The 27,538-nt window shown below is 42.0% G+C and overlaps 1 protein-coding gene across 1 annotated transcript; it reads left to right on the plus strand.

Annotated features, from left to right (window-relative positions):
• Positions 1–10,519: 10,519 nt before the first annotated feature.
• Positions 10,520–21,000, plus strand: LOC311126324 (ferritin, lower subunit-like). The gene is made up of 5 exons (XM_084200332.1): positions 10,520–10,607; positions 14,744–14,847; positions 15,072–15,218; positions 19,636–19,761; positions 20,052–21,000. Exons 2-5 carry the CDS (start codon positions 14,746–14,748, stop codon positions 20,199–20,201), a joined length of 525 nt encoding a protein of 174 aa, XP_084056458.1. The 5' UTR covers positions 10,520–10,607; positions 14,744–14,745; the 3' UTR covers positions 20,202–21,000.
• Positions 21,001–27,538: the final 6,538 nt, after the last annotated feature.

Raw genomic sequence — 27,538 nt, forward strand, 5'->3', positions numbered from 1 at the left:
TGACTTCCTGTTTCACAGACTGGGACAACACAACAACTTTCCTGACTACGGGTTTCATTATGTCAATGGTTCCACACTGGTTCTAATTGTCTTTTTACACAATGTCATTGAAAATGTGCCTGTTTCTGCAGTAGGCCTCTTGTTGTTTCCAGAGAACCGAATGTCTTGAGATCAATAATAGATTGCAAAAGTAGACCAAAATGTTTAAGCTTGTTGAAAATTGGTCTTCTTGTTCTATCTCTAGGCTATATTTTGGTCATCATCCTTTCTATATCACTGTTGACATAGGCCTGTGAGCCCCATGCACCTTGATGGCAACGCCACCTGTTGCTAAGCGAGCTTCGACGACCTCTTTCTTTCGCTCCCCTCCTCTGACAAAAAATCCACTTTCCGGCATTTAACAGTGGCCACATCCCGTCTGACTGCACACTGCTCTAATTGCGAAGTAGAGGTCTGTCACTTTCCTGGCTAGGGTGTACGCACGAAAATCACCTCCTGGTTTAACCTGTTGTAATAGGCTATCTATATTTTTACAGTGGAATTGTGCACTGCAATAGGCTAGTTTACGAAAATTATATAATTGTACTGCAACTTCTTCTGTAAGGTATTTTTTTAGGCTATCAGGTAAACCTTAGAAACAGAACTATAAAAAAAGAAAAGCGCATTGAGAAAAATAGGCTATTTTCGTGATCCAGATCATGTCTGGCGAAGAGGCACCGGTACAACAGCAGCAAGAACCCACAGAGGAGAAGACAGAGAACCCACCTACTGAGGAACCTCCATCGGAGGCAGCCCAAGAGGGTGAGCCATCCCCCGCGGAAGAGCCAGTAGACGAGCCTGCGGCGGCGACCCCGGACAAAGCGCCTGTGGCTCCCGAGGAGGAAGTTTTCACCTATCGTGCTTTGTTCCTAACGGGCTATGGAGGCTATGACAAAGTGAAGCTCCAGATGAAAAAGGGAAAGCCTGAAGAGCGCAGAGGTGCTGGTGCGGGTCAAGGCGTGTGGTCTGAACTTCGCCGAGTTGTTGGGGAGACAGGGGTTGTATGAGCTGCTGCCGTCGCCGCCCGTCACGCCCGGGATGGAATGCTCGGGCGTGATTGAAGCCTTAGGGGAAGAGGTGACGGATAGAAACGTGAGTCTAAAAACATAACATCTTGTTTCTTTCAAGAAAAAAATTCTCAATTTGTCCGTCATAGTTGACGTGTACCTATGATGAAAATTACAGGCCTCTCTCATCTTTTTAAGTGGGAGAACTTGCACAATTGGTGGCTGACTAAATACTTTTTTTCCCCACTGTACATCCTGTGGCAAAGCAATTCACTTTTTGTCCTGAATACAAAGCGTTATATTTGGGGGAAATCCAATACAACAAATTACTGAGTACCACTCTTCATATTTTCAAGCATAGTGAAGCGTTATATTTGGGGGAAATCCAATACAACAAATTACTGAGTACCACTCTTCATATTTTCAAGCATAGTGGTGGCTGCATCACGTTATGTGTATGCTTGTAATCGTTAAGGACTGGGGAGTTTTGCAGGATAAAAAAGAAAGGGAATGGAGCTAAGCACAGGCAAGATCCTAGACAAAAACCTGGTTCAGTCTGCTTTCCACCAGACACTGGGAGATTAATTCACCTTTCAGCAGGACAATAACCTACAACACAAAGCCAAATCTACACTGGAGTTTCTTACCAAGAAGACAGTGAATGTTCCTGAGTGGCCGAGTTACAGTTTTGACTTGAATCTGCTTGAAAACCTATGGCAAGGAACGGTGTTTCCTCCGACACATTGGTGCGGCTGGCTTCCGGGTTAAGTGGGCGGGTGTTAGGAGCGCGGTTTGGTGGGTCACGTTTCGGAGGACACATTACTCAACCGTCGCCTCTCCCGACCCCGTTGGGGAGTTGCAGCAATGAGACAAGATTGTAATTGGATCGCAATTGGATATCACGAAATTGGGGAGAAAAAGGGGTTAATTTTTTTTACAAATAAAATAAGAAATATGGCAAGACTTAAATGGTTGTCTAGCAATGATCAACAATCAATTTGACAGAGCTTGAAGATTTTTTAAAATAATAATGCGCAAATTTCGTACAATCGAGGTGTGCAAAGCTCTTAGAGCAGGGGTGTCAAACTCGTTTTAGCTCAGGGGCCACATGGAGGAAAATCTATTCCCGAGTGGGCCGGACCGGAAAAATCATGGTATATATAACTTAAAAACAACAACGTCAGATTGTTTTATTTGTTTTAATACGATCAACATACAACATAAAGCTGGAGCCTGAGGACAGTGTGTCCAAAATAGTACAAGCACAACATCACTATTAATCATAAAACACGTCAAGTTTATTTGAAAATTCTAAAGAAAAAGAACACACAAACACACAATGCCTCAGTGATTAACAGAACTGTTTCACAGATCACAGAACTATATCAGGGTGTCATTTCTCAGGCAGAAATGTAGATAAAAATAATGAAATCCTGTTCCCCAAACAAGTGCAAGAACCACAGAGTCAAGAATAGGTTAAATATACAAATAAAATAAAATCAATTAAAAACAATAGCACATCAACATAAAAACATATAAACATAAATCTGAAAGCGTTGCTCAAACTCCCGTAACAGTCCCGTTATTTTATCTTTGAACCGCTTCATGTCTGCCACATGTTGGGTCGCGCACACATTTTTCAGACAGGGGAAGTGAGCTGCATCACCACCGGCAAGTTGCGTCTCCCACAATGACAGCTTCAACTTGAAAGAACGTATGCTGTCATAATACTGCGTGACAACTTTGTTGCGCCCTTGCAGCTGTTTGATCAAGTTATTCAGGTGCTCTGTAACATCCACCATAAATGCAAGGTCCTGCATCCATTCTGCGGAATGAAATTCTATCACTGGTTTGCCCTTTTCTTCCATGAACTGTTCAATTTCTTCTCGTAAATCAAAGAAACGCCTCAGCACAGCACCTCGGCTTAACCATCTTACCTCAGTGTGGTATGGCAGGCCATAGATGTGGTCTTGATGTGGTCTTTCTCTCTGAGAAGGCTGTCAAACTGACGGTGATTCAGGCTTCTGGATCGGATGAAATTAACAGTTTGGATGACCACCTTCATGACGTTATCCATCTTTAATGACTTGCAACACAAAGCCTCCTGGTGCAAAATACAGTGAAAAGTAAAAAAATCCCGTCCTCCATTTGCAGATTGCACTTTCTCTCTGAACTTTGTCACAACGCCTGCTTTTTTCCCGATCATTGAGGGCGCACCATCTGTAGCCAGGCTGACAGCGCGGGACCAGTCCCCTCCGACCCTGTCCAGCGCGCCGACGAGTGCGGTAAAAATATCAGCTGCTGTCGTTGTATCTGTCATCGGCACCAACTCCACGAACTCCTCGGTGACGGTCAATGTGTCATCAACTCCGCGGATGAAAATGGCCAGTTGTGCAACATCTGTAATGTCCGTGCTTTCATCAATTGCAACCGAAAACGCAATAAATGACTTTACTTTTTGCTTCAACTGGCTGTCCAAATCCACTGAAAGATCGGAAATCCTGTCTGCAACTGTGTTTCTTGTCAGGCTGATATTTGCAAAAGCCTGCCGCTTTTCAGGGCACACAATCTCCGCTGCCTTCATCATGCATGTTTTTACAAATTCACCCTCACTAAATGGTTTTGAAGCCACTGCGATTTCATTAGCAATGAGGTAGCTAGCTTTCACTGCAGCATCACTGATGTCTCGGCTGTGAGTAAACACAGACTGCTGTTTCTTCAGACCCGCCAACAGTTCATTCACCTTCTCTCATCTCCGCTGTCCTTGAAAGTTGTCATATTTGTCGGCATGAAGACTCACATAGTGGCGACAAAGGTTATATTCTTTCAGCACTGCAACATGCTCTGAACACACCAAACATACAGCTTTCCCATTCAATTCTGTGAATAAATAGGATGACCATTTTTCTTGGAACACTCTGCACTCTGCGTCCACTTTTCTCTTTTTTGACAGAGATATATGGGCAATGAGGGTGCCAAAGCACATAATGTTAAAAGTAGAAGCCGTAATAAATATCGCGGGCAAAACAAAGTAGCTCATTGGCTGCACGTGCTTGACCTACTTGCTCTGCCCCGGTATAAACAGTTTGCTTGCTTAACACAATTGCTATTGCGCCATCCAGTGGACGCAATTGGAACAGCAGTTTATTTTATTGAAAAATTGCAGCGCATTTTTATACTTTACAAAATTATTATTATTATTATTATTATTTTTATTTTTTATCATCTCGCGGGCCGGATTAAACCCGTTTGCGGGCCTGATGCGGCCCGCGGGCCGGACGTTTGACACCCCTGAAATATAGCAATGTGTCATAGGACACATTGTCATACCAAAAATATACAACATAGTACAATATGTTTATTCAAAAAGTCAAGAGAGATGCAATTAAATTTGGCCCAAAAAGCATACTTTATTCATAACAAATATCACAATGAAGTTAATTAATCAAATTGATCATCAACAGTTACACAGAAGTTTCAAATTATATGCATGATCAGGGTTCAGGATATCAGCTCATGAAATACACCAAACAATCTCAGAACCATAGTACATGTGCAGGTTACACCAATTAATCACATCATTGCAGATTTATCTTCTTTTGACAATGTACAATGGTGAACACCTTATTTCAAGGTGTTCACCATTATACTCATTGAATCTGATCTACAGTGCCTTCAGAAAGTATTCAAACTGCTTTATGTTTTCCACGTTTTGTTGTGTTACAGCCTACATTTAAAAGTGATTAAATTGAGATTATGTGCCACTGATCTACACACAATACTCCATAATGTCAAAGTGGAATTTTGTTTGTATTTTATTTTATTTTGTATTAATACAAAATGAAAAGCTGAAATGTCTTGAACCAATAAGTATTCAACCCCTTTTTTATGGCAAGCCTAAATAATTTGCTTAACAAATTGTATAAAAAGTTGCAATAATAGTGGTTAACATGATTTTTAAATGACTACACCATCTCTGTACCCTACACATATTGGACAGTAGAGAGAAAAACGTGCTACCCGTCTCTGCTAAAGTCCTCAATCGAATATTGAATTTCAAGCACAGATTCAACCACAAAGACCAGGGACGTTTTTCAATGCCTCGCAAAGAAGGGCACTGATTGGTAGATGGGTAAAAAATAAAAAAAGCAGAAACAGAATATACTGCACCTTTGAGCATGGTGAAGTTATTAATTAGGCTTTGGATGGTGTATTAATACACACAGTCACTACAAAGATATAGGTGTCCTTCCATCTCAGATGCAGGAGAGGAAGGAAACTGCTCAGGGATTTCACCATGAGGCCAATGGTGAACAGTTACATAGTTTAATTGTTGTGATATGAGAAAACTGAGGATGGATCAACAATAATAATATAATAATAATATGCCATTTAGCAGACGCTTTTATCCAAAACGACTTACAGTCGTGTGTGCATACATTTTTGTGTATGGGTGGTCCCGGGGATCGAACCCACTACCTTGGCGTTACAAGCGCCGTGCTCTACCAGCTGAGCTACAGAGGACCACAACATTGTAGTTACTCTACAATACTAACCTAAATGACACAGTGAAAAGAAGGAAGCCTGTACAGAATAAAATATTTCAAAACATGCATCCTGTTTGCAACAAGGCACTTAAGTAATTCTGCAAGAAATGTGGCAAAGAAATGAACTTTTGGTCCTGAATACAAAGTCTTATGTTTGGGACAAATCCAACACAACACATCACTGAGTACCACACTTCATATTTTCAAGCATGGTGGTGGCTGCATCATGTTATGGGTATGCTTGTCATCAGCTAGGGATATTTGGGGGGGATAAAAATAAACTGAATACAGCTATAAGCACAGGCAAAATCCTAGAGGAAAACCTGGTTCAGTCTGCTTTCCAACAGACACTGGGAATTTTATTTTCTGAAAGGAATCGTTTTCAAATTCACCTTTCAGCAAGACAACAACCTAAAACACAAGGCCAAATCTACACTGGAGTTGCATAATGTTCCTGGATGGCCTAGTTACAGTTTTGACCTAAATCGGCTAGAAAATACAGTGGGGGAAAAAAGTATTTAGTCAGCCACCAATTGTGCAAGTTCTCCCACTTAAAAAGATGAGAGAGGCCTGTAATTTTCATCATAGGTACATGTCAACTATGACAGACAAAATGAGAAAAAAATTTCCAGAAAATCACATTGTAGGATTTTTTATGAATTTATTTGCAAATTATGGTGGAAAATAAGTATTTGGTCAATAACAAAAGTTTCTCAATACTTTTGTTATATACCCTTTGTTGGCAATGACACATGTCAAACGTTTTCTGTAAGTCTTCACAAGGTTTTCACACACTGTTGCTGGTATTTTGGCCCATTCCTCCATGCAGATCTCCTCTCGAGCAGTGATGTTTTGGGGCTGTCGCTGGGCAACACGGACTTTCAACTCCCTCCAAAAATGTTCTATGGGGTTGAGATCTGGAGACTGGCTAGGCCACTCCAGGACCTTGAAATGCTTCTTACGAAGCCACTCCTTCGTTGCCCGGGCGGTGTGTTTGGGATCATTGTCATGCTGAAAGACCCAGTCACGTTTCATCTTCAATGCCCTTGCTGATGGAAGGAGGTTTTCACTCAAAATCTCACGATACATGGCCCCATTCATTCTTTCCTTTACACGGATCAGTCGTCCTGGTCCCTTTGCAGAAAAACAGCCCCAAAGCATGATGTTTCCACCCCCATGCTTCACAGTAGGTATGGTGTTCTTTGGATGCAACTCAGCATTCTTTGTCCTCCAAACACGACGAGTTGAGTTTTTACCAAAAAGTTATATTTTGGTTTCATATGACATTCTCCCAATCATCTTCTGGATCATCCAAATGCACTCTAGCAAACTTCAGATGGGCCTGGACATGTACTGGCTTAAGCAGGGGGACACGTCTGCACTGCAGGATTTGAGTCCCTGGTGGCGTAGTGTGTTACTGATGGTAGGCTTTGTTACTTTGGTCCCAGCTCTCTGCAGGTCATTCACTAGGTCCCCCCGTGTGGTTCTGGTATTTTTGCTCGCCGTTCTTGTGATCATTTTGACCCCACGGGGTGAGATCTTGCGTGGAGCCCCAGATCGAGGGAGATTATCAGTGGTCTTGTATGTCTTCCATTTCCTAATAATTGCTCCCACAGTTGATTTCTTAAAACCAAGCTGCTTAACTATTGCAGATTCAGTCTTCCCAGCCTGGTGCAGGTCTACAATTTTGTTTCTGGTGTCCTTTGACAGCTCTTTGGTCTTGGCCATAGTGGAGTTTGGAGTGTGACTGTTTGAGGTTGTGGACAGGTGTATTTTATACTGATAACAAGTTCAAACAGGTGCCATTAATACAGGTAACGAGTGGAGGACAGAGGAGCCTCTTAAAGAAGAAGTTACAGGTCTGTGAGAGCCATAAATCTTGCTTGTTTTAGGTGACCAAATACTTATTTTCCACCATAATTTGCAAATAAATTCATAAAAAATCCTACAATGTGATTTTCTGGAAAAAAAATTCTCAATTTGTCTGTCATAGTTGACGTGTACCTATGATGAAAATTACAGGCCTCTCTCATCTTTTTAAGTGGGAGAACTTGCACAATTGGTGGCTGACTAAATACTTTCTTTCCCCACTGTATATGGCAAGATTTGAAAACGTCTGTCTAGCAATATCAACAATCAACTTGACAGAGCTTGAAGAATTCTAAAAATAATATTTGGCAAATATTGTACAATCCAGGTGTTCAAAGCTCTTAGAGACTTACTCAAAAAGACGCCGCCAATGGTGCTTCTACAAAGTATTGACTCAGGAGTGTGAATACTTACAGTACCAGTCAAAGGTTTGGACACACCTACTCATTCAAGGGATTTTCTTTATTTTTACATTGTAGAATAATAGTGAAGACATCAAAACTATGAAATAACACATTATGTAGTAACCAAAGAAGTGTTAAACAAATCAAAATATATTTTATATTTGAGATTCTTCAAATAGTCACCCTTTGCCTTGATGACAGCTTTGCACACTCTTGGCATTCTCTCAACCAGCTTCACCTGGAATGCTTTTCCAACAGTCTTGTAGGAGTTCCCACATATGCTGAGCACTTGTTGGCTGCTTTTCCTTCACTCTGCCGTCCGACTCATCCCAAACCATCTCAATTGGGTTGAGGTCGGGGATTGTGGAGGCCAGGTCATCTGATGCAGCACTCCATCACTCTCCTTCTTGGTCAAATAGCCCTTACACAGCCTGGAGGTGTGTTGGGTCATTGTCCTGTTGAAAAACAAATGATAGTCCCACTAAGCCCAAACCAGATGGGATGGCGTAGCTCTGCAGAATGCCGTGTTAGCCATGCTGGTTAAGTGTGCCTTGAATTCTAAATAAATCACAGACAGTGACACCAGCAAAGCACCCCCACACCATAACGCCTCCTCCTCCATGCTTTACGGTGGGAACTACACATGCGGAGATCATCCGTTCACCCACACCGCATCTCACAAAGACACAGCGGTTTGAACCAAAAATCTCAAATTTGGACTCCAGACCAAAGGACACATTTCCACCGATCTAATGTCCATTGGTCGTGTTCCTTGGCCAAAGCAGGTCTCTTCTTCATATTGGTGTCCTTTAGTAGTGGTTTCTTTGCAGCAATTCGACCATGAAGACCTGATTCACACAGTCCCCTCTGAACAGTTGATGTTGAGATGTGTCTGTTACTTGAACTCTGTGAAGCATTTATTTGGCCTGCAATTTCTGAGGCTGATGACTCTAATGAACTTGTCCTCTGCAGCAGAGGTAACTCTGGGTCTTCCATTCCTGTGGCGGTCCTCATGAGAGCCAGTTTCATCATAGCGCTTGATGGTTTTTGCGACTGCATATTGACTGACCTTCATGTCTTAAAGTAATGATGGACTGTCGTTTCTCTTTGCTTATTTGAGCTGTTCTTGCCATAATATGGACTTGGTCTTTTACCAAATAGGGCTATCTTCTGTATACCCCCCTACCTTGTCACAACACAACTGATTGGCTCAAACGCATTAAGAAGGAAATAAATTCCACAAATTAACTTTTAAGAAGGCACACCTGTTAATTGAAAAGCATTCCAGGTGACTACCTCATGAAGCTGGTTGAGAGAATGCCAAGAGTGTGCAAAGCTGTCATCAAGTCAAAGGGTGGCTATTTGAAGAATCTCAAATTTAAAATATATTTTGATTTGTTTAACAAGTTTTTGGTTACTACATGATTCCATGTGTGTTATTTAATAGTTTTGATGTTTTTACTATTATTCTACAATGTAAAAAATAGTAAAAATAAAGAAAAACCCTTGAATGAGTAAGTATGTCAAAACTTTTGACTGGTAGATATTTCTGTATTTCATTTTCAATACATTTACAAAAATGTATAAAAATATGTTTCCATTTTTTCATTATGGGGTATTGTGTGTAGATGGGTGAATTTTTTATTTATTTAATCCATTTTGAATTCAGGCTGTAACACAACAAAATGTTGAATAAGTCAAGGGGTATGAATACCTTCTGAAGGCACTGTAGTGTCCAGGCACCTCACTTTAAGTTGTTTGAACACAGTAAAAGTCCAGCAACACTTCTTATGACCTAGCTTTTTGTTCAAACATATCTGTTTTGTATTCTAGGGACTCAAGTGAGTAGACTGGACACAGGTTTTATATACACACAATGGATTGTTTTTCCTGTACAGTGCTATATTTGTACCATATAGTGTCCAGGCACCCATTTTTAAGCTGTTTGACCAGGCCAGCAACACTCCATATTATTCAGAGCCCCATGAAATGACACCATATATAGATTCTACAGACCTTACCGAGTACACTCCAGCCCACTTTTACATTGGCACAAATAATAGTTTTTTCTCTATAAGCCAATATGTAATGGCAATACAGCAGTGGAGGCTGCTGAGGGGAGGACGGCTCATAATAATGGCTGGAACGGAGTGTTCTTTCCAGACAGAACACTCTGTTCCAGCCTATATTATGAGCAGTCCTCCCGCCAGCAGCCTCCACTGATATACAGTGATTTGCATTGGGGGCATTTATTTGACCTCGGAACATGTTTTAAAACCAAACATTTATGCAAATGTCACCTAAATATGAAAAAATATGAATAATTGTTCATGTTTAGACAATTATTTTTCATACATCATTAATAAATACAGGTTAATGACTTTTATTAGGAAAATGTATGACATAATGTGACCCAGAAGTACATCTTAAGTGTTGTTGACAAGTAACTGATAGCCCAGTAAGGCTGTTGGCATGAAGTAGGAATAAATAGTGGAGTATGGTAGTTATTATTATTATTATAGTTATTTCTTCTTTTTTTTAGTGTAGTGTTAGATGGTATGGTATTTAAAATAAAAAAAATTAAGCAAAGTATAAGGGAGTTATACTCCAGTCTAGTAGGTGGCGGTAATGCAACATTTATTGGATGCCAACCGCCGTAAAACCTAATCGAAGAGGAAAGCGCTGTTTCTCAGGTCAACTAACTAGCTGCTCTGGTAGTGATTAGAAACAAAAGGGAGAAAGTAAGTACAACATTCTGGTACTTCAGTATTTGATACGTCAATGCAATTAGCTGGAGGTTTACAAGCTAACGTTAGCTGTGAGACATTATTTAAGTTGTTTACTGTGGATAGCTAATATTGATTTGGGTAACACCAACAAGCTAGCTAGGTAGCTAACGACTATCTTTAACGTTCCTTATCAGAGAAGTACACCCGTGTTGGTGACCTAGCCAGTTAGAAAGCTAGTTTGTCTTGATCTGCATTCCTCGTTTTTGTCTGTTAGCGAGCTACCGTTACTGTACTGTAGGTCACTACACTCACTGTCGCGCATTACTTAGACTGCTTGGCAAGTGCCAACCTGCCAAACTTTGCAATGTATGGGCATGCCTTTATTTGTTAAGTCCAGGATTCGAGATATGTTAGACCAGGGGTACTTAAGTACTATTTTAGAAGGCCCGGTCACTCTTATCCTAGCTAAGTGGTAGCCCAAAGGCCGGCAGATATCGAGACGTTTAATCTAACCGTCCAAAGGGAATAGATGCAGCCGGCTATACACTCACATCCCCCGTGTACCGGTTTTCGTTCTCCATAGAGACTGCAAATGCGTCGACTTCCTCCTTAACTCGATTTAATGGCAAGAATGCGGGAAATATGCGTATTTTCTTTGCTAAACACGATTTTCCACCACCATGCTAAATCCTGATTTTGCGCCCCACATTCAGCCTGGGGTAAACAGGTTCCTGCAACCTGATTGGCTGAACGTAATAGCAACATCCGGTACTAGCATTCCTAGGCATAACCCATTATCCATGGTGGTGGAATGGTAGGCTTATTTCCCGCTTTTTTTCTGCCTTCTCGCCATTAACGAGGAAATCGTCGGATTTGCAGCCTGAATGGAGAATGCTTTTTCAATACGAACCGGTCCACGTTGATACATGTATAGCTAGCTGCATGCATTCTCTGTGGACGGTAAGATGAAACGACTCAATGTGGCCATCTGCCGGCCTTTGGGTTAGCTAGATGGCAAAGGTCCAGATGGATATTTTAATTTATCAGTGTAGTAAGAAACCCCCACCTCGCAACAATGCGACCCCAAACTGTTCACTATTAACACATCTTGTTGGCTGATTTTATTTTGATGCAGTTTCAAAACTAATTTCCAGCAGTTTCACATTTTGCCATGGGGCTGAGAGAACATTTAGCAACTTTAAAGCACATTTCCTGCCATGTCTTGTGTATTGATATACTTGAGTAACCCCCCCCCAAAAAAAACATTTTGTTCCTTTTTTTTTATCTGGACCCGCGGTCCGTTCTGGGTCAGAATACGGACCGCGATCCACCTATCAGAGTATGTGAGCGAAGCTGGAGCGGAGCGTGCCCAATTTCACTGTAGCACGGAGCGAGATTCCCAAAGGCTGGAACGTCGGTCTTCTCACCCTTTCCAATTTCGCTCCAGTAGCGCTCACTTCATGGCTCAGGGCATGCCCGGCCCAGCATGCATTTGTAGTCTACTTGTGTGCTGCTATAGCCCCTTGCTTTAGCTACTGTCATGGAGTTCGCTAAATGTTTTCATAAAGAAACTGATAAAACACACAGGTGCAAAATCAAGGTGACTTACAAAGATGAGGACCAAGAGAGGTAGTGCAGTGATCTAGTGTCCACAACTAAAAAATCATTGTGGAATGTGAAAAGACATGTATCCCAAAAGCATGATGGTGTACTTACTACATGCACATGCTAAAATAAAGGAATGAGGTGGGTAGATAACTAAGTGTGTCATTGTAGCAAATTATTTATAGACAAATTAATCAGAGCTCTTAACGTTTCATTCATTTTTGTTCTATCTATACAATAGGCCATCATTGATTTTGGCCCAATTGGCCTGGCATATTCCCACGTTCAAGGAGCTTTCTGTTTTGATTGGGTTATTTAGCCTAAAAACCTTTTAGGCCTACCTAAAAATAAAAAAACAACTCTACATCTCTGCCCAGCCTGGCAATAGTGGCCAAAAGGGTGTTTAGCATTCCCAGTGGCTCTGCAAGTGTGGCGAGGATATTCTCCGCTGCGGGCCTGCTCTCAAGGCACCATTGCATGAGCCTGAAGCCACAGACTGGCCAAACTCGTGTTTCTAAAAATGAATTCATAAGTCATTTTTAGTTTAATTTCTATTTAATTCTAACGGCAACTGGTTTGATACATTCACCTCTGAAGGTAAATAATGTACTTACATTCAGCAATCTTGCTCTGATTTGTCATCCTAAGGGTCCCAGAGATTATCATTATTATATGCCATTTAGCAGACGCTTTTATCCAAAGCGACTTACAGTCATGCGTGCATACATTTTTGTGTATGGGTGGTCCCGGGGATCGAACCCACTACCTTGGCGTTACAAGCACCGTGCTCTACCAGCTGAGCTACAGAGGACCACCAGAGATAAAATGTAGCATAGTTTTGTTGGATAAAATCAATTTTTATATTCAAATGTAGGAACTGGGTTGTACAGTTGAACCCCTGCTGTCTCTGGTTCCCCACCCACCCTGCACGGCCATCTAGATGTGTGAAAGTTAGTGTATAAGCTAATGATCCATCATGTATGACATTCCTGGTAGTGTGTAAACGTACATTTTCTATTACCATATCACTTTTCTATGTTCTCTATAGTTGTGTACATGAATGTATAATTTGACCAATTCTGCACATTTTGGCAGACTTGATACAAAATAGTCCAGTATTGCAATGGTTCACTGAATCAATCTGAAACTTTGCACACACACTGCTGCCATCTAGTGGCCAAAATCTAAATTCCGCCTAAACTGCAATATTATATTGTGGCCTTTCTCTTGCATTTCAAAGATGACGGAACAAAAAAATAAATAGAAAACACTTTTTTCTTTTACCAGATCTAATGTGTTATATTCTCCTACATTAGTTTCACATTTCCACAAACTTCAAAGTGTTTCCTTTCAAATGGTATCAAGAATATGGATATCCTTGCTTCAGGTCCTGAGCTACAGGCAGTTAGATTTGGGTATGTCATTTTAGGCAAATTGAAAAAGAAAAGGGTCAGATCCATAAGAGGTTAAAAACAGTTTTGATGGCAACAATTAAAAAGGGCTAGGCCTACTATTTATTTCTCAACTGGTAATTGAAGTGTGCTTCCCATTCAAGTGTATGTAATAGTCATATTAGCAACCCACGCTAGTTGTTGCATCTTTAGATCTCCCCTCTTTCAAAATTTCTAACGGATATTTTCATCTCTGTCACATGAAACCGCTTGCAGTGCGGTGCGCTTTTGACAATGTGTTGGTGCGCTTTTGCCCGGTGTTTTCCCGCCAATTGTATTATGGAACAAACAGTTGCACGTAGCCTACTGCCTGTGCTCATTGATGCGCTTATAACGTGAATAAATAAATTTATCAACATTTTAAGCTAATCGTTCTGATCTATTGCATCAGCCTTATTGCTTTTATCGTCCCACAACTGTCCCAGAGTCTGTTTGGAATAGGCCATTTCTTTCTCGCACAAAACGACAAGCTGACCAATAGAATGTCAACTTTTCTACTATAGGGGATATTAGATTGACATAGGCTAGTGATTTTGCTGTTCGTTACTCGTCTTGTTGGCTGAGGAAAAGTAAATGTGGCAGTTATTCTATCGTCAAAGTGCGCATCGGAATTCGGTAAGAAGGACACACACCGTTGCATCCTTGAGTTGCATGTTCTGTTAAGATGAATAACCATAATGTAAATGTGATTTCTGTCATTCTGAGCACCGTGGGTGCGACCCTAATTGGGTTATGGGTCCAGTAAATTCCTCAAATGCCCATTAAATTAAAATGCTGCCGGAAACCCTGATATGATATATAAATACTAGGGCTGCCTAGTGTAATTGCAACATTTACAATGAGTAGGCTATACATACAGCTGCACGGACTCCGCTTCATGTAGACATGAGTTATATTAGCTATGATTTCATAACTCCAAAGACTACGCTTATTATTTAAAATCGATGCCTTTGTTTCATTGCAGAAAAGAAAGTTGCTAGTTACTAGTAATGGTGTGGGTGAACATATGGTTTATTAAATTAGTCAATATATATTTCATACCAGTGACCTATTTATCTTTTAGTTAATTTCATGTCTATTTTGCCATTTCAGAGATGCAGTCGCAGGTAAATCACAACTTCCACCCAGAGAGTGAGGTGAACATCAACAAGCTGGTGAACATCAAGCTGACTGCATCCTACACATACCTCTCCCTGGTATGATCTATATAATATGTATATACAAAATATTAAGAACACCTGCTCTTTCCATGACAGACTGACCAGGTGAATCCAGGTGAAAGCGATGATCCCTTATTGATGTCACTGGCTATTTTCTCCTCTGTGCTCCTGCATGTTATAAAAACATGTGATCTGTTGATGTTACTGACCTGTTTTTATCCAATGTGTATTTCATGTTTTATTTCTCTGTTCTCTCCTAGGGGATGTATTTCGACAGGGACGACGTGGCTTTGCCCAACTTCTCTAGTTTTTTCCTGGAGTGCTCTGTGAAGGAGAGGGTGCAAGCAGAGAAATTGCTGGAATACCAGAATATGAGAGGTGGTCGCGTTCTCCTTCAGACCATCGCTGTAAGTCACTATTTCTCCCCGGTTAACTACAAAACATGCTCACTCCTATTTTGCTTTTAAGGCCTTTGTACCTGAGACTGGCAGCTGAATTTACTGTCCTGGAATTGCCCTCTCCCTCACTATCATAATTTACCCATGTATAGGGCCCTAAAAAATCAGTTAAATGTTTGGCCTGATTCAGTTTTTTCCCAAATTCCGCTTTTCTCCATTTTTGTTTTCCCAGGACCATTTTTTCAATTTTTGTTTTCAAGTTTGATCTCAAAATCAAAAAATGTTTTATAGAACATCCAGTTTTGTTGTTTTTCTAAGTCTACAACAATGCTTAAATCACATCAAGAGACCACTTTTGAGATCTGAGAAAAATGTAAGAAATGTAGTTACCCAGGTAGGCATTGGCCTTGCTCTGGCACCCCAATGGTGGAACAAGCTCCCTCACGACGCTAGGACAGCGGAGTCACTCACCACCTTCCGGAGACACTTGAAACCCCACCTCTTTAAGGAATACCTGGGATAGGATAAAGTAATCCTTCTACCCCCCCCCCCCAAAAAAATCACAAAAAAAAAACATTTTGTAAAGTGGTTATCCCACTGGCTATAAGGTGAATGCACCAATTTGTAAGTCGCTCTGGATAAGAGCGTCTGCTAAATGACGTAAATGCAATGCCCACCAGCCAGAGACCATTGTTTGGTTACCAGTGTTTCTGTAGTGCTCATGTGATTGCAGGGTTTGCAGAACAAATGGCCACGGGATTAATGAAAATAATCATGATATCCTTCTGCCAGGTAGGCATTGGCAACTTTGTAGTTAACATTTAATTGATAAGGTTTTTGGGAAAGCCTTTCCATCCACCAGCAGACAATTAGCGTTATCGCTAATGGCTATGAAAAGCGTAGACTAGGCATATGCTCGCACCGCACACAACACACAGAATCACATGCTTTCTGTTCATGTCTTATTAACCAAATGAGTCCCACCGTGACACTGGCACGATTTTGACTTCTAACCCCTTTTAAACATCTTCTGCATCCATTGGTACCAACCATTAGTTCGTGTAAATAACGGGGGCTGAGCTAGAGCGGTGTTTGTAAAACAAGGGTGGATCCCGAAGGGGCCCAGGGCCAGGTATTTTTACAAAAACGTCTACAGAGTCCGAATGGTTTATTCTTTTAGTAGTTTGTAGCTATCTATGAAAAACTGAGACTGTCACAAACACGCACATGTAACATGTTTTGCTCTGACGTTCACAAGCTACACAAGAAACGTTAGAAGATCATAGGAAATCCAAGGACATAGTGTCTATAATACTGTAATAAGCTCACTTAGTTGCTGTCACAAACTCCACACAGTTGTCACTGACTAGTTGGATATTCATTTTCCAGTGAGCAAACAATTTCAATACATACAGCACTCAAATAAATTCATTTTTTTCGTGTTTTTGCTTTGGCGGACCTTGTTTTTTTAAATTGACATTTGTCAATTAAAACTCATGAATGCAAATGTTTGTCATTGTTTTGTGTTCTACTTGTAGCCCAGGTTGTCCTGAAAATAAATGTTAAAACACTTCATTGTGAGGCTCCCGAGTGGCGCAGTGGTCTAAGGCACTGCATCTCGGTGCTTGAGGCGTCACTACAGACCCCCTGGTTCGATTCCAGGCTGTATCACAACCGGCCGTGATTGGGAGTCCCATAGGGCGGCGCACAATTGGCCAGCGTCGTCCGGGTTTGGCCGGTGTAGGCCGTCATTGTAAATAATACTTTTTTCTTAACTGACTTGCCTAGTTAAATAAAGGTAAAATAAAAAATATATAAGGGCTGGACATGCAAATAAATGAAAGTCAGATAAATCAAAAGCCAATTTTGCTGCGGTCTAGGGACTGATAGGGTTAACTTGGGCAAATTTCATGATTTATTATATATACATTTAGTTGATTTCCTACTAAGTTCAATACATTTTTGAATATTGTCGAGATCCCTCAATGCAAATTTCACGCTCTAATGTTCCAAGCCCTCTTCTTATCAGGGGAGCCATTTCCAGTGCGTTGTCAGGCATTGCCAACAGGGAGATCTCGTTAAATATGGATAGAATTCGTTAAAATTACTAAATGGCATTCACAGAATTTAAACGCTACAGCAATGCTCTTGTGAAAATTTAGAAATTTTAAAACTAGTGTTTCAGCATATATTATAACCACTACAAAGATGATGCTAGATAGCTAGCTTCTTCAAAAGACTTGACTGGTTAGCTAGCTAGCAGCAGAGCCTTCTGGCTAATATCATAGACTTTGTCTAACATTGTTTTACAAAGAAATAGGTCTATGTACTTGTCATGTTAGTTGAAGCTAACATTAGTTTACAAAATGATTGTTTGCTAAGGTGTATATTTGGTTGGCTTTGCTATCTAGCAAGCTGAGATCTTATTGCTCAAGTTGGTAATCCCGTTGTTTTGAAAACCGCTTGCTAGCCCTCGTCCAGTACATAACATGCAAATATCTAATGTTATCCTAGCTAGCTTAGTGTTACTTCTCTGTAGGGCTTTCCCTGACCCAAAAATATATTGGTTGTACGAAAGTAGTCTGTTCTTTCGACCAATCGATTGGTCTACATTTTAAAACGTGTATTTTTCCATTTACAGTGCATTCGGAAAGTATTCAGACCCCTTCCCTTTTTCCACATTTTGTTACGTTAAAGCCTTATTCTAAAATGGATTCAATCAAAATGTCCTCAATCTACACACAATACCCCATAATGACAAAGCCAAAACCGTTTTTTAGAAATGTGTGCAAATGTATAAAAATAAATAAATACCTTATTAACATAATTATTCAGACCCTTTGCTATGAGACTCGAAATGTAGTTCAGGTGCATCCTGTTTCCAATTATCATCCTTGAGATGTTTCTACAACTTGAAGTCCACCTGTGGTAAATTAAATTGATTGGACATGATTTGGAAAGGCACACACCTGTCTATATCAGGTCCCACAGTTGACAGTACATGTCAGAACAAAAACCAAACCATGAGGTCGAAGGAATTGTCCGTAGAGCTCCGAGACAGGATTTTGTCGAGGCACAGATCTGGGGAAGGGTTTCAAAACATTTCTGCAGCATTGAAGGTCCCCAAGAACACAGTGGCCTCCATCATTCTTAAATGGAAGAAGTTTGAACCACCAAGACTCTTCCTATAGCTGTCCGCCCGGCCAAACTGAGCAATCGGGGGAGAAGGGCCTTGGTCAGGGAGGTGACCAAGAACCCGATGGTCACTGACAGAGCTCCAGGGTTCCTCTGTGGCGATGGGAGAATCTTTCAAAAGGACAACCATCTTTGCAGCATTTTACCAATCAGGCCTTTATGGTAGATTGGCCAGACGGAAGCCACTCCTCAGTAAAAGGCACATGACAGCCCACTTGGAGTTTGCCAAAAGGCAGCTAAAGGACTCTCAGACCATGAGAAACAAGATTCTTTGGTCTGATGAAACCAAGATTGAACTCTTTGGCCTGAATGCAAAGCGTCACATCTGGAGGAAACCTGGCACCATCCCTACGGTGAAGCATGGTGGTGGCAGAATCATGTTGTGGGGATGTTTTTCAGCAGCAGGGACTGGGAGACTAGTCAGGATCTAGGGAAAGATTAACCGAGCAAAGTACAGAGAGATCCTTGATGAAAACCTGCTCAAGAGCGCTCAGGACCTCAGACTGGGGCAAAGGTTCACCTTCTAACAGGACAATGACCCTAAGCACACAGCCAAGACAACACAGGAGTGGCTTCGGGACAAGTCTCTGAATGTCCTTGAGTGGCCCAGCCAGAGCCCGGACTTGAACCTGATCGAACATCTCTGGAGAGACCTGAAAATAGCTGTGCAGCGACTGGATTTCTGCATGTATGTCAATACCACAGGAGTCCTCTTACATTTTGGGAACTTTAGTCCTGTTGATCAGTGCATCCCAAATGGAGGCAGCAAACAAGGTACCAGGCCAGCTGGGATTTACAACCTGATAGCAATATTTTTGGGACTATCAAGAAATGTATTGAGCTGCATCCATCTATTCTGCCAACAATGCCTTAATGTATGTAATGGAATGTTGAGTCAAATATAACCTATTTTTAAAACCTCTTATGAAGTGGAATGGAATGTGGAAGGTGCTAGAATGCATTGACTGTATTCTGTTTTAATGTTTGGATTCCGTTATTTCGTCAGCGTGTTCCTCAACGCGGATTTGTCAGGGCCCTACATGCAATTGTGATACCCAAGTCACTGTGCCTGTTTGACTACATTGCAGGAGAACTGTGAAGAATCACTAATATACAAATAACTTTGCTTGATGCATCCCAAATAACTACTCTGTGATCTAGATTAGCGGTTCTGGGCCTTGCCTTGCTCAAACTGATTCCTTGAAATGCGCTGTCTGTCTCTCTGTTTCAGAAACCCAGCAGGGAGGACTGGCGAAGTGGCCTGGCGGCCATCACCTTCTCCCTGGAGTTTCAGAAAACCCTCAACACGTCCCTCCTCGAGGTGCACCGTGGTGCCAATACTCACACTGACCCCCATGTAAGTCCATGATAATTATCCCATTGTGATTAACTGCTGTGCATATTTTAATGGATGTTTACAGTGTTATTAGATCAGATGTATATGATAGCTATGTATAACTGAAGCTCATAACAGCTATGTTGGTCTGTTAGTGATTTGAACAGATCAAATATGGAGAAGGAGGAACAGATCGAATGTTGAAGGAATACCTGCAGGATGCATCTACCAGTATGATATCAATGCTGTGCTGTGTCTGTTGCAACCGGGCATTACAATACAATCTTACTTTTAATTTACTTCCTCATTAGCTGTCTGACTTCCTAGAGCAGCACTTCCTGTCCGACAGCCACGACACCATCAAGAAGCTGGGCGACCATCTGGGCAGCCTGACCCGCCTCACTTCCTCTGAGACCCATGGCTCCATGGGAGAATACCTGTTTGACAAACACACCCTGTAAGACCCACAGCAAGAAGAGAGCACAGCTTTCAAACAGGGACTGGAGTCTGGAGAGTTGTGCTGGGCAGAACGTCCTAACTGTGCATGCATTTCCGTTACAAGTAGCACTAAAGTGTGATTTAGCAACAGAACCACATACCTCTTTTACAATACGTACAGAGAACAATGCAAGATAATGGAACAGTTGAATACCTCAATAACACCCATTTACCACTTCTGATGTGAACAGTGGTTACCACTGACAAAAGGTGTAATGGGTTCGCACTCAAATCTTTTTCACATAAAGCTTACTATTTGATGTTCTAAATTATTTTCACTGCATCAGGGATAGCGTACACAGACGTTTCGGCTTTACATCCTTCAGTGTGTAGGTACAGTTTTCTTTTAATTCAAAACAGCATTTTTAAAGAACAAACGATGAGCAGCAGGTGCTTCTAATCAGGGTTGCCACTCATCTGCCAATCAGGGATGTGTCTTTTCTGGCCTACTTGTATACAAATGAGTCACAAAGAAATACAGAATTATAGGGTATGGGAGCGGGCATGAAGGGCAACTCACAAATCAACCGCCCCAGGTGTCTGTTCACCTAAACAACCCTGGTGCTATAAGTCAACTTGGTTTCTGCCGTAGTTGATCAAGCATTCCAGCAATATATATGCTTCATTGTGTTGTGCATTCCTACATATTTATGAATCAATGCTGTGTTACACCTAGTTTCATTTTTAAAAAGCAGCATATCATTAAATATGTTCTGAAGGATTTAATCTAGTTGAATTTGAATAAAAGTAACACTACTGGTATAGATGGCGTTGTCTTATTTTGGGGGGGTCCTGGTATTCCTGGGTCACTGTCGAGCGAAGGTTTGTTTTACTTGCGACTGCCATACAGCCTGTGGTAGATTGTTATAAAAAAATGTTTAAGTATAACCGCAAAGAAAATATACACTACCAGTCAAAAGTTTGGACACACTTACTCATTCAAGGGTTTTTCTTTATTTTAAATTTTTTTGACATTATAGAATAATAGTGAAGACATCAAAACTATGAAATAACACATGGAATCATGTAGTAACCAAAAAAGTGTTAAACAAATCAAAATATATTTGAGATTCTTCAAATAGCCACCCTTTGCCTTGATGACAGCTTTGCACACTCTTGGCATTCTCTCAACCAGCTTCATGAGGTAGTCACCTGGAATGCATTTCAATTAACAGGTGTGTCTTCTTAAAAGTTAATTTGTGGAATTTCTTTCCTTAATGCGTTTGAGCCAATCAGTTGTGTTGTGACAAGGTAGGGGTGGTATACAGAAGATAGCCCTATTTGGTAAAAGACCAAGTCCATATTAGGGCAAGAACAGCTCAAATAAGCAAAGAGAAACGTCCATCATTACTTTAAGACATGAAGGGCAGTCAATATGGAACATTTCAATTTCAGTCACAAAAACCATCAAGCGCTATGATGAAACTGGCTGTCATGAGGACCGCCACAGGAATGGAAGACCGAGAGTTACCTCTGCTGCAGAGGATAAGTTCATTAGAGTTACCAGCCTCAGAAATCGCAGCCCAAATAAATGCTTCACAGATTTCAAGTAACAGACACATCTCAACATCAACTGTTCAGAGGAGACTGTGTGAATCAGGCCTTCATGGTCGAGTTGCTGCAAAGAAACCACTACTAAAGGACACCAATAATAGGAAAATACTTGCTTGGGCCAAGAAACACGAGCAATGGACATTAGACCGGTGGAGAGATTTTTGGTTCCAACCGCCGTGTCTTTGTGAGACGTGGTGTGGGTGAACGGATGATCTCTGCATGTGTATTTCCTATCGTGAAGCATGGAGGAGGTGGTGTTATGGTGTGGGGGTGCTTTGCTGGTGACACTGTGATTCATTTAGAATTCAAGGCACACTTAACCAGCATGGCTACCACAGCATTCTGCAGTGATACGCCATCCCATCTGGTTTGGGCTTAGTGGGACTATCATTTGTTTTTCAACAGGACATTGACCCAACACACCTCCAGGCTGTGTAAGGGCTAGTGTAAGGGCTATTTTACCAAGAAGGAGAGTGATGGAGTGCTGCATCAGATGACCTGGCCTGCACAATCCCCCGACCTCTATCCCAATTGAGATGGTTTGGGATGAGTCGGAACGCAGAGTGAAGGAAAAGCAGCCAACAAGTGCTAATATATGTGGGAACTCCTTCAAGACTGTTGGAAAAGCATTCCAAGTGAAGCTGGTTAAGAGAATGGCAAGAGTGCCAACACTTTTTTGGTTACGACATGATTCCATATGTGTTATTTCATAGTTTTGATGTCTTCACTATTATTCTACAATGTAGAAAATAGTAAAAATAAAGAAAAACCCTGGAATGAATAGGTTTGTCCAAACATTTGACTGGTACTGTAGGTCTGGAAAATTGTGAGTCAAAACCTATTCGGCACAATTTTTGACAAGAAGATCACCTTAAGTTCCAACTATGCACTAATCTCGTTCCCAGCTAATTCTGCCCAAATGCCCGAAAGGTCTGGTGGACCAACGTGTCAAACTTGGCCTTCGTTAGCCAATAAAAAAGATTGTGAGGATCTACCCGACGCATAGGCAGTGAGGGGATTCTATTAATGCCCCCGGTGAACAGAGTTAGCGTTGATTGTATTCTATTTCGAACCGGGCTGCCTCCCGGGCGTGAGTCAGGTGCCTGTTCTGGCTGACAGCAGTCGTCCCAAAACAAAAGTGACGTAGGAATCTGTGTTTTCACATGCAAAAGTGATCGCTTTCTGCCTCCCTAATGAAAACTATTTTGAAAATTCAAACATGTTTTATGGAAAAGAGATGTTTCTGAATGATGCACCATGCTGCATTGTTGACGATGGTCTTGTCCCATGCATCAACCAATGGTTGCGTGCCACATAATCCACATTGCTATAACATGTTGTTAGCTGATACGTAAAATACAAATCCAAACGTTGTAACATCTGGCATGCGTCAGCAACGTCTGAGCAGGGGAACACGACCAATATGAACGAGCGGCGCTCATTACAGTTCGATTTGAGCAGGGCGCGCCTCCCTCATTGACTTCGCCTGGTCACGTGACAGGCCATAGCCCGGTTCAACCCAGGGCAGCTTAATAGAATTCCCTCATTGGCTTAATCTACCAACCAATCATCTCCCACAACACCTTCCCCCTAAAACCCAAATTACACGGGGAGGAGACATCAGTGTGAAATGTGCGTATGAGCGTTAATTTACATACACTGCATTTCGTATGCCAGTTTAATACGCCATGCAAGTGACTCGGCAAGTAGCCTTGTAGTTTAACTTTTGTAGGCTTTTAATGGCAAAAACGTAATAAAAGGCATCTGGCAGAAGTAAATTCAAACACAAACATAATTGTGTATATCTTATGAGGGCATTTTCATGAATTTGAAATAATCTTGAAGCCCATCCAAAAGACCAGGAACATAAACACTGAAATATGACGTAGGAGCGTGTAACTTGCCATATGGTGCTTTCAAGACAACTCGGAACATCTGAGTTAAAATGTACATACGTTTTTTGCATAGAGCTTCCTATTGGTAATTTCTGATATTTTCCAAGTGGGCAACTGAGCTCATTTTCCTACAACGAGTTTTCAAGTCGGAAATGACCCTCCCCGTACATGTCTTGTGCACCTCTGTTTACGTTCCTCCTGTATGCCCGTTGTGAGGGAGCACCTCGTCTGTCGTATTTTCGGCACAGTATTGGCTCTCTCCCGAAATAAACTCCCAAGTCTCGCCACTACTTTTGTAGTGCCTTGTTAAAAGTGTGCAACACTTTTCACAGACTGATTTAGCGAGATCATCCACCTCAGCGATGGGACCAGTTATCTCCTTTAGTGCCCTATAGTATAATCGTATCAGGCCGACGTCTTGGCAACAATAAAGAGATGGCGTTTGTACTTCTTATGGGATAGTTTTCACCAAAAGGGCGACACACATCGACCACAGATTTTACAGGTGTATCAGGCTTTTTTCTTCTCGGGAAGCCATTAGCTAGCTGGAAGGTATTGTTTTTTTCTCCCTTTGAGGTCAGGAAGAATGTTTTTGCTAGCACACAACAAGTTCTTGCCCGGGTCCTGCCTCCATTTGGAGCCACGCCTCTCATTCGTGTGATTTGCTCAAATTAAATGATGGCCAATAGGGCTCCGACGGGCCGCGCCCATCTTCCCACAGTTATGGTTCCGTAACTGACACCCCACTCAGTTTTAGCATACACATTTCTGCAACATGCTGGTAGGGTCGATTTTTCTAGGAGGTATTTGTCTGTCTGAAAAACAGCACAGCTAACCAGACAGTCTGGCTGTTGACAAGGTCGTAACTTCAGGTTCAGGCTAGCTTGCGCGGTCGAGGAAGGTTGTGTTTGGAGAAGGTTACAAGAGTAGGTGGGATAAATCGTTGAAAAACAAACTAACTTTACTCTGTAGCGGTGGTTCGGCACGGCTGTGCTGTGAATGGGTCAGAGATGGTAGGATATAGTGATGGAGAAGAAAGTGAAGCAAGTATGGAACATAGCGGTACAAATAAAGGAGGGAGTAAGAAAGAGAAAAAGAAAGCGGGAGAGAACGGGAGTAGGGGTATGAAGGGGAGCGAGAGGTCTATGGAGGCAGAAAAGGATGTTTGAGGAGCGCAACTTAGCTTCCAACGCTAGCGGAAGTTCGGAGGTAGAATGTGCAGAGGAATGGCAAGATAAGATGCAAGGGGAGCATGGAGGTGAGGAGGAGCATAAAGTGATTCTGAAGTTTAGGGAGGAAGGTGGAGTTGGGGCGATGAGTCCGATTAGGTTGACGGCTGTGATAAAAGAGTTGATTGGGGAAGTTGTCAATGCTAAAGTGTTAAGAGATGGGAGCTTGTTGGTGTTCTGTAAGGACATGGCGCAGAGGGAAAAAGCTCTGAGTGAAGCAAATAGGGAAGTGTAAGGTCGAGCAGCTGGACTGATCAAGCAGGGAATCAGTGGATTAAAGGGGTGATAACAGGATGGTCTGTGAGTGTTAGCACTAAAGAGGTAAGGGACAATTTGAGAGGAGGCGTTCTAGTGAATGTACAAAGATTGCAAGCAACAAGAGGTGGAGTTAGGGTAGATAGCACGTCTATTCTGTTACATTTCAAGGACCGGGTACTGCCAAATAAAGTAACAATAGGATATATTAGTTATTATGTGAGGGCTTATGTACAGAAGCCTTTAAGATGTTATAAATGCCAGAGGTTTGGGCATGTGGCACCAGTCTGTAAAGAGAAAAAGAGGTGTGCCAGGTGTGGAGGGGAGCATGAGTATGGGAAGTGTGGAGATGGTGTACAACCAAAGTGCTTCAACTGTGGGGGTGCTCATAGTGTGGCATATAGTGTGTGTGAGGCTATGAAGCAGGCAGTGGAGGTGCAACAAGTGAGAGTGGAGAGAAGGGTGTCATATGCTGAGGCAGTGAGGGTGGTCCAGGTCCAGGGAGATACAGGTTCAAGGGAGAGATGGGTAGGAGCATCTAGACCGGGGATTACGGGGCAGGTGGGCAGCGATATGGTATAGAAAGAAAAGAGAAAGCTGGTGACGTTCAAAGCAGGAACTATCAGTAGCACTGATAAAGTAGTCTAAAACAGAGGATTAAGCTAATAGTGAAAGCTGCTGGGAGACATTAGAGTATGACAGGGTTGACATAGGAAGAGGTTCGTGATGACCTCAATCAGCCGATGGTGGAGTCATGTACAGTTGAAGTCGGAAGTTTACATACACCTTAGCCAAATACATTTAAACTAAGTTTTTCACAATTCCTGACATTTAATCCTAGTGAAAATACCCTGTTTTAGGTCAGTTAGGATCACCACTTTATTTTAAGAATGTGAAATGTCAGAATAATACTAGAGAGTGATTTATTTAAGCTTTTATTTATTTCATCACATTTCCAGTGGGTCAGAAGTTTACATACACTCAATTAGTATTTGGTAGCATTGCCTTTAAATTGTTTAACTTGGGTCAAACGTTTCGGGTAGCCTTCCACAAGCTTCCCACAATAAGTTGGGTGAATTTTGGCACATTCCTCCTGGCAGAGCTGGTGTAACTGAGTAAGGTTTGAAGGCCTCCTTGATCGCACACGCTTTTTCAGTTCTGCCCACAAATTTGCTATAGGATTGAGGTCAGGGCTTTGTGATGGCCACTCCAATACCTTGACATTGTTGTCCTTAAGCCATTTTGCCACAACATTGGAAGTATGCTTGGGGTCATTGTCCATTTGGAAGACCCATTTGCGACCAAGCTTTAACTTCCTGACTGATGTCTTGAGATGTTGCTTCATATATCCACATAATTTTCCTTCCTCATGATGCCATCTATTCTGTGAAGTGCACCAGTCCCTCCTGCAGCAAAGCACCCCCACAGCATGATGCTGCCACCCCCGTGTTTCACGGTTGGGATGGTGTTCTTCTGCTTGCAAGCAACCCCCTTTTTCCTCCAAACATAACGATGGTCATTATGGCAAACAGTTCTATTTTTGTTTCATCAGACCAGAGGACATTTCTCCAAAAAGTACGATCTTTGTCCCAATGTGCAGTTGCAAACCGTAGTCTGGCTTTTTTATGGCGGTTTTAAGGCAGTGGCTTCTTCCTTGCTGAGCGGCCTTTCAGGTTATGTCGATATAGGACTTGTTTTACTGTGGATATAGATACTTTAGTACCTGTTTCCTCCAGCATCTTCACAAGGTCCTTTGCTGTTGTTCTGAGATTGATTTGCACTTTTCGCACCAAAGTACGTTCATCTCTAGGAGACTGAACGCGTCTCCTTCCTGAGCGTATGACGGCTGCATGGTCCCATGGTGTTTATACTTGCATACTATTGTTTGTACAGATGAACGTGGTACCTTCAGGCATTTGGAAATTGCTCCCAAGGATGAACCAGACTTGGTTCTGAACCAGACTTGTGGAGGTCGACGGATAGTTCTCCTCACTATGGCCTGGGCCTGCTTATACTGAATCAGATGTTGGAAGTTATGTGTCCTTTTCAGTACTCTAAATGCCCTGTTCCTACTCCTCACCATTGCCCCACATTCCTCCATCCACCATGGGACTGCTTTCCTCCTCCTCCCTGAACTCTTAGGTATAGCCTCAGTAGCTGCCCCCACTAACGCTGTTCTCACCCAGTTATTCATACTATCCGCATCCCCTCTTATATCCACCCAAGCCATCACCTGCTCACTCAGCTCCTGAAACTGATCCCACTTTGCCCTTCCAAACACCCACCTGCCTACTCCATCCACTGACACCTCCTCCTCCCTCCAGCATACTGTGCATACTATGGGGTAATGATCACTCCCTACTTTCG

This window comes from Coregonus lavaretus, assembly GCF_964263955.1.
Source record: "Coregonus lavaretus genome assembly, contig: HAP1_SCAFFOLD_316, whole genome shotgun sequence".
NCBI lineage: Eukaryota > Metazoa > Chordata > Actinopteri > Salmoniformes > Salmonidae > Coregonus > Coregonus lavaretus.